Consider the following 8447-nt stretch of genomic DNA (forward strand, 5'->3'; position numbering starts at 1 on the left):
CATTGAAGGCATGGGGGTATTACACTAGACAGCTCTTTATTTGTTTTAAGCAGAATTCTATTACTGCACAGACATGTGGATGTCCCACGGAGTTTCCACCAGTGTGACATTATCTCTGCTTCCTCACGACAGTTGATTTTGGTGACTGGTTGATTATTTTTAAAGTACTTCCGATCATGGACTAAAACCCCAGTGGCAAAGCTTCTCCAGTTTTTCAAATGTTGTGTTTCAAAAATACCGTGAAAGTCATTGCTCCTGACCGACTGGGGCCAGGTGAGTGATGTGTCCAGAAGGTCCACAGTGAGGCAGTTGGCCATCTCTCAGGGCCTATAGGGAGGTCCAACCTCCAGACATCCAACTGTTGGGGGACAGGCTCTCCGTGGAGAGAACAGATTTGCTCCAAGGAGCAATTCCTGCAAACTGGAGGTCCAGCCTGGGGACGAGGGTGGTGGTTGGAGCAAGGCACGCTGCCTGCTCCCAGTTCAACTCCGTTTAGTGTGTTCATAGCTCACAAGTCCTGGGAAACAGAAGGGGGAGAGCGGGGTGGGGAGGGGGAAATGAAATGATTTTCCAAATGCTTCAAGACCACTTTCTAGCTGAGGATAGCACAAGACACAGCTCTTACTGCTGTTGGGAGATGTTTGGCATGGAGATGTGAAAAGAATTGACAGAAGCTGAGTCTGTTTCCAGGCAGTCAATTCTCCAAGAAGCCTCTTCCTAGAAGGGATTCATCCCTACACACTTGGGCATGAGAAATAGCTTAATGCAGCGTGCTGAGATGAGCCATCAGGCCAGACCATCAGAGTGGTAGATGTAGCCCACACTAGTCCACCTTTCCTGAACTGAGCATTGATATTATGACATTAGATTTCATTGACTGGGCTTATAAGAACCAGCACCTACTGCCCCAACTCTATAGTTTTTTTTATTGTAGATCGTGGAGACCTATTTAAGGACATAGTACACTTTCCATGCTGCGTAATTCCTTTTTAAGGACCCACAGTAATTAGCCAACAAATATTTATTGAACACTTATATGCCAGATAGGGTGCTAGTATTAGGAAAAAAGCAGTGAACAAAGAAATCACATGAATGAGTCTTACAATACAAAGAAGAGAAATTATTTTCTTAGTTCTCTCTGTCAGGCAAAGCTGTCAATCTCCTGAGCAACTTTCCTTCTTTACAATGCCTACTAGGAAGCTCAGAGCCAATTTTTGGACTCGCCTCTCACAGTTGCACAGGACCTCATGAAATGAATTGCTGTCCAGACCATACCCCTGGCTTCATGTTATTTTCCCCTTTGATCATTTTTCTTGTGTTTATCTCTGTGGGCTACCTCACATTCCTGCTATTTTTTTTTTTGAATGGGAGGTTATAATTAAATAATAATAAAAGAGCCCAGCAGATCAGGGGTTATGAGTGAGCAGCCCAGTCAGTGTTAGTGTGAGATAATGAGAAATATACATATATTGGTCTCTGTCCTTGGTTCCCGGCACAGGACTCCTAAAACCCTTGCAATTTCCTAAGTGGTAAGAGTACTAGGAACATCTTTTGTTCTAATGAGGTGACTCTGGGTGGGCTTCTGAGTGGCTCCTGGATAAGGGCTGGTCACCAGAAGGACAAGTCATATTAGAAACTTAGAATTCTCAGCCCCAGCCCCCATCTTCCGGCGAGGGAAGAAGAGCTGGAAATGGAGTTAACCATTGGTCATGACAACATGAGAAGCCTCCATACATTCCAACAGTAGGGGGTTCGCCGGTGAACATGTATTGGTGCCGGGAGAGCGGTGAGCCCAGAGAGGGTGTGCAAGCTCTGTGCCCCTTCCCACATACCTTGCCCTGTGCATCTCTTCCATCTGGCTGTTCACCCATATACTTTATCGTACCCTTTGACGATAAACCGATAAACGGAAGTAAACTTCTCCTGAGTTCTGTGATCCGTTCTAGCCAATTAACTGAACCCGAGGAGGGGGTCGTGGGAAACCTCTTACTTAGGACCGATTGGTCAGAATCCCAGGTGGCAATCTGGATTTGCGACTGGCATCTGAAGTGGGGGGCAGTCTAGTGGGACTGAGCCCCTAACCTCTGGGATCTGACGCTATCTCCAGGCAAATAGTGTCAGAATTGAGTAAAGTTGCTGGACACCCAGCGGGTGCCACAGAATTGCTTGGTGTTGGGGAAAGAATCCACACTTTTGGTGACCTGGAGCGTCAGAAGTGAAGTGAGTAGCAAAGTGTTCTGTGGAGGAGAAAGACACAGGTGGGAACCTGTGTGTTCTTCTCATCCAGCTGGTGATAAATAAGGCCAGGGAGAGGTGTGAGGGGTGAGGTCACTGGTGCTGATGTAGAGGCTGGGCTGGAGTTCCTCAGGATGACTGGTGGCTACATACTAGAATTTGAAGGTGGGAACTCAAAAGAGTTCCTTCACAGCCGTCAGACGATTCAGGCTATTTCCTTTTTTGCCAGTTAAGGCAAACCCCTCTCCGCCTCACCCCAAACTTGACCATTTCATTTCAGCTTTTAAACTCAATTAAGCAGAGCGGTTACCTCTGGAGGTTCGTGGGCTCTGTAGTGGGTTCATGAGTATTCATTATATTATTTAAAATCATATAAAAAAGAAAAGGACCACACTTGGACTAATGACAGCAGTGTGGTTTTTTTTGTTTGTTTGTTTGTTTTGCAGTACGCGGGCCTCTCACTGTTGTGGCCTCTTCCGTTGCAGAGCACAGGCTCCGGACGCGCAGGCTCAGCGGCCATGGCTCACGGGCCCAGCCGCTCCGCGGCATGTGGGATCTCCCCGGACCGGGGCACGAACCCGCGTCCCTGCATTGGCAGGCGGATTCTCAACCACTGCGCCACCAGGGAAGCCCCAACAGTGTGTTTTAAACCAAGGATTATGGTTAATCCAATTCTGTGTGCTCAAGTTCCCCTGACAATGCATATTCGCTGAAACGATGAGTGACTGAATCTATCTTGGTGCCCGGAGAGGGGCAGGCGTTCCCCAGAGGGGAATCTTGTGGGTCCACAGTGACACAGACAGGCCTGGACGGAAACTGGCCGGGTAACCCAGCCTTACATCTTTTCTCGACAGACTATGGAGGAAGGTCTGGGGAAGATCTCTCTGCCACATCCCACAGGCTGGGCCCTGGGCCTACAGCACCCCAGAACGTTTGGCCTCCTATCTGCCCAGGATTAGGTAAATGCCACAGCAAGTTTCCAACAGCAGTTTCCTTTCCACAGCCCAGACCGCAGAGGATGGACTGCGGAGCCTCCTGGAAAAGACTCTGAATTGCAATAAACTCAACAGTGAGCTGAAATTAAGGACAGCCCTGTGGCCTGACTCCTCTGGCAACGAAATTATGTGACTTCTTATAGGTCTGGGTCATTACTATGCTAACGGGATAAGTGGCTTAAAATGAAAGGACATCCTGAACCCACGTGGGAGGACAGGCGTTATCAAGTCTTTGGGTGTCATTAGTTGTGACGAAGGCTGGAATTAATCATGACACGGTGCAAAACGGTAAAACATTTGCAAGCAAGGAGAGGGTGGAGATGCTGGAACCTGTAAATTGATGCCAGCTGAGCACTCACTGGGGGGGGTGTCTGGCAAATGGATTTAGTATTTTGCCAACTTCAGGAAAGTGTTACAGAATGGCAGACAAAACTGTTTCTATGCAAACAATTGTTTAGAAAAGGGCCCTTACAGCAAATAACTGCAATTCAGGGGCTTTCTGAGTAACCACAAAGCCAGGGACTAAATTTTAAATATTCGACATTATTTTTCTTGGAACCAGGCTGAATACTAACGTCGAGGTTTTCTTGCCTCCGTAACTTCCTCTCTTCCACCAGTCTTTTAATGTGTCAATATCACTTCAGTTTCGTGGGGAAAGGGTAGTCACTCCATTAAACTATCATCTTCGTCTGTAAACAGGGATTAAAAATGTCTGTCTGTCCTGACATGCTCCCAGGGGAAATGCCATGCTGCTTGAGAAAGCTGTGGATAAAATTCGATGTCTACTCTCCCTCTTTCTGTTTGCATAAAATCTGTGTCAGAAACGTCTCACCCTTACCTTTTATCAGAACCACGGGGGGGGGGGGGTGGAATTATCTGAACTCTACCCGTGGCATTATGGATTTTTCTGGAAAACGAGGCTAGGTCAAGTTCTTGGAACATTTTTCTGCCCTGAAAACTCATATGAATTAAGTCACTTTCTAAGACTCCTTGCACTCCGAAGATTCGTACTTTAGTAAGACTCACTGAAGAATAATAGCACAAACAACATTTTTTAGTTTAGACGGATCTTGCTGAGGAAGGCTGCCCCAAACAGTACAAACATAAATTCGCAGTAACTTTATCAAATTTCTAAAAACTCCATCAGGACAGGAGGCAGCAAAATGTCTCCAGGAGATCAGTCTGTTACCAGCGGCCCGTGAGCTTCAAGACAGGTCGCAGTTCGTAGCGATTCAGCCCAGGACTCAAGTGGGGTTTAATCATCTGGGCGTCTAGCTCCCCATCACCGTTCAATTACTGGAGGCTATTATAATTGTCCCCATTTTGCGGATGAAACTGAGCTATGGCTTAGTCTCTTTTGGTGAGAGATTGAGAGAGAAAGAGAGAGGAGGAGAGGGAGGGAGGGAGGGCTGTTCCTCATTATCCTAAAAAAAAAAAAAAGTACTTAAACCTTAACTTAAAAAATGATCTACTTCCAAAAACTGCGTTTCCTTTAGGGTGAAATCGTTTGATCTCATCTCTAACACCAAGAAGCAAAACAAGTATTTTACTGTAAATTGGAACAAAGAGTCACCCCCGACCCCCCATCACCCCAATTCCCGAGGACGTCAGTCACAGCGGGCGCGTCATTACGATCGGAGGTGGGGAGAGCGTCTGCTGGGGGCTAATAAAACCGAAGAGGCCCTCTCCATAGGTGGAGTAGACGCCCCGCTGGCACACACCTCCGGAAAACTGAAGCTTCTTCTTTGACCCAGGGGTCAGAAAGATTTATTACTTCCTCGGTGAGGGAGAAGCCTCAGGCCAGCTGGAAGGGACGAGCCGGGAGTGGGAAGCCTGAGAGCCGCGCTCGGCCTCCTCGGAGCGCTCCGGGGCGCGGGTGCGTCCTCGGTCCCCGGAGAGGCCCGGCGGTGCCGACCCCGGGGGGAGAGCGGAGTGGGAGGCCGCTGGGGGATTTCTGCCCAAACTTTATCACCAACTCTTTCCGAGAGCAAAACTGTGCGGTTGAGCCCGGTAGCGGCACGGAGAATCCAAGTTTCCCAGAGGTCGGGACGCCCGAGCGCTCCGAACCCCGCGTCCGTACCCTGGCGCTTGGCGCACGGATTGCTACAGCCTACGCTGCGCGGATGGCGGCCCAAGCGGCGCCGCTGTAAATCGGAACCCGCATCTCCAACCCCCAAGGTGGCGGCGGCGGGAGCTGGGCGCTGCGAAAGGGGGGCGGGCGCGGGACGCGCGGAGGAGGAGGGCAGCGCGCCGAAGGGGAGGAGCCGCAGCGACAGACGGCGGCGCGCACCAACCCGGCGCCGGCTGGCAGGAGCCGCGCAGAGGCTGGCCGGAGCGCGTTGCAGCCGCTCCGCGTAGGGAGAGTCGGGTAGCAGCATCCTCCCGGGCGCCGGCTTTCGCGCGGCGGCTGCGGCGGCGGCGGCGGCGGCGGCGCGGTTTTCTCTGCCCCGATGCCTCGTTGACCTGAAGAGGCTGGTGCCGCGGGGAAGGCGGGCAAGGGAGCGCTGCGGACCCGGCTCCTTTGCCTAGAGCTGTGTGTGTGTGTGTGTAGGGGGTTTCCGGGCCAGTCGGAGGCTGAGGAGCGGCGGGGGCTGCCGGCAATGCCCGCCCGGGCATCCTTCGGGTGATGGAAGAAGCAGCTGCCGCCGCCGCCGCTGCAGAGTCGCGCTGCGCCCCATCTACCACCGCCAGAGAGATGGGAAGATTCGGGGCGCGGAGGCCGAGAGCAAGAGAGGCGGAGCCGCTTTGCCGGGAGCTGGGTCCCGTATAAGCCGCCTCCCCCTCCCCTCCCTCGGCCAGCTTCACCCCCCCCCCCCCCCCCCACCAGAGCGAGGAAGGAAGCTACAGTCCCGAGAGGGCGGTGGAGACGCCGATGGAGCCGGGCGCACTGGACTCAGCGGAGCGCAGAGCAGGGCTCCGGGCCCGGTGAAAGTTTCCCTTCCCCAGCCGCAGGGCGCCCGCTGCCCGCAAACTCTGCCCAGGGCTTGGGCTACCAAGTCCCTTGGCCCCCTCGGAGGCGCGCGGACCCCGGGCGGAAAACAGCGCTCGAGAAGGCGGGGAACGAGTGACAGCAGGACTGACCGCCGGGCTGTGCTCCCGGGCCGCTCCGGGGAGCGCCCGCGGCTCCAGGTTAGCGGGGTAGCCAGGCAGACCCGAGGGTGGGCGTTAATTAGGGGGAGGAGGATTGGGGCGCACGAGCTTACTCTGCTTCCCCTCGCAGGTCCTTCTCAGAGCCGCTGCCATGGGAGAGCCAACCCTGGGCGCCGGGGACCAGCCGCCGCTGCTGCCGCGCCCGCCTCGGAGTCGCGGCCCAAGTCCCAGCGCCCGAATCCGGGCCGCTGCGTCCTCCTCCCGGGTTGCAGGGCCGCCTCCGCCGCGCTGCCGGCCCGGGTTGTGCCTGTGATGAGCCGCAGCCCGCCGCGAGCCCTGCCCGCGGGCGCGCCCCCCCGGTTGCTCGCGGCCGCGCCTGCCGCCGGGCCGCGCGCCTTGCTCCCGCCGTGGCCCCGGCGCCCGGGTCGCCGCTGGCCCGCGTCCCCGCTCGGAATGAAGGTGTTCCGCAGGAAGGCGCTGGTGCTGTGCGCGGGCTACGCGCTGCTGCTGGTGCTCACCATGCTCAACCTCCTGGACTACAAGTGGCACAAGGAGCCGTTGCAGCAGTGCAGCCCCGACGGGCCGCTCGGGGCCGCGGCGGGGGCGGCTGGGGGCGGCTGGGGGCGTCCGGGGCCTCCTCCGGCCGTGCCGCCCCGCGCACACACCCGCTTGGACCCCCGTACCCCATACCGCTCTCCCGTCGCCCCCGTCCGGGCGGCTCCGGCAGCCGGGGCGGGGGCGGCGGGGGCCGCAGCCCCTCCCGGTAATGGCACTCGGGGCACCGGGGATGGCGGGGACAAGAGGCAGCTGGTGTACGTGTTCACCACGTGGCGCTCGGGCTCGTCCTTCTTCGGCGAGCTTTTCAACCAGAACCCCGAAGTGTTCTTCCTCTACGAGCCAGTGTGGCACGTGTGGCAAAAACTGTACCCGGGGGACGCCGTTTCCCTGCAAGGGGCGGCGCGGGACATGCTGAGCGCTCTCTACCGCTGCGACCTCTCCGTCTTCCAGCTGTACAGTCCCGCTGGCAGCGGGGGGCGCAACCTCACCACGCTGGGCATTTTTGGCGCGGCCACCAACAAGGTGGTGTGCTCGTCGCCACTTTGCCCCGCCTACCGCAAGGAGGTCGTTGGACTGGTGGACGATCGCGTGTGCAAGAAGTGCCCGCCGCAGCGCCTGGCGCGCTTCGAGGAGGAATGCCGCAAGTACCGCACTCTGGTCATCAAGGGCGTGCGTGTCTTCGACGTGGCCGTGTTGGCGCCACTTCTGCGCGACCCGGCCCTGGACCTCAAGGTCATTCACCTGGTGCGGGATCCCCGCGCTGTGGCCAGTTCACGCATCCGCTCGCGTCATGGTCTCATCCGTGAAAGCCTGCAGGTGGTACGCAGCCGGGACCCCCGAGCGCACCGCATGCCCTTCCTGGAGGCCGCTGGCCATAAGCTGGGCGCCAAGAAGGAGAGCATGGGTGGGCCTGCAGACTACCACGCCCTTGGCGCCATGGAGGTCATCTGCCACAGCATGGCCAAGACGCTGCAGACGGCCCTGCAGCCCCCTGACTGGCTGCAAGGCCACTACCTGGTGGTGCGGTACGAGGACCTGGTGGGAGACCCCGTCAAGACCCTACGGAGGGTGTATGACTTTGTGGGGCTATTGGTGAGCCCTGAAATGGAGCAGTTTGCCCTCAACATGACCAGTGGCTCGGGCTCCTCCTCTAAGCCTTTCGTGGTGTCAGCACGCAACGCCACGCAGGCCGCCAACGCCTGGCGGACCGCCCTCACCTTCCAGCAGATCAAACAGGTGGAGGAGTTTTGCTACCAGCCCATGGCCGTGCTGGGCTACGAGCGGGTCAATAGCCCTGAAGAGGTCAGGGACCTCAGCAAGACCCTGCTCCGGAAACCCCGGCTCTGAGAGGGGTTCCCGGGAGACCAGACTCCCTGTGGTGACACCCACAGAAGGACTGTGGTGTGTTTCAACAAAAACAGCCCAGATCCAAACTGAGGAAGCCCACACATTCTGTTACAGATACATAATATAAATAACCACACAGGCACTTGCTGTCAGTGTTTTGAGTCATTGAATTTCAAGGAACAGCCACAATACACACACATCTCAGAAAAGGCAAGGCTGGAA

At 55.9% G+C, this 8447-nt stretch overlaps 1 protein-coding gene across 1 annotated transcript; it reads left to right on the forward strand.

Annotated features, from left to right (window-relative positions):
- Positions 1-6632: 6632 nt before the first annotated feature.
- On the forward strand, positions 6633-8240 carry CHST2 (carbohydrate sulfotransferase 2; the record flags this gene model as incomplete). Its single annotated transcript, XM_079704891.1, has 1 exon — positions 6633-8240. One exon carries the CDS (start codon positions 6633-6635, stop codon positions 8223-8225), a length of 1593 nt encoding a protein of 530 aa, XP_079561017.1. The 3' UTR covers positions 8226-8240.
- Positions 8241-8447: the final 207 nt, after the last annotated feature.

Source organism: Hyperoodon ampullatus (genome assembly GCF_949752795.1).
Source record: "Hyperoodon ampullatus genome assembly, chromosome: 5".
In the NCBI taxonomy this organism is placed as follows: Eukaryota; Metazoa; Chordata; class Mammalia; order Artiodactyla; family Ziphiidae; genus Hyperoodon; species Hyperoodon ampullatus.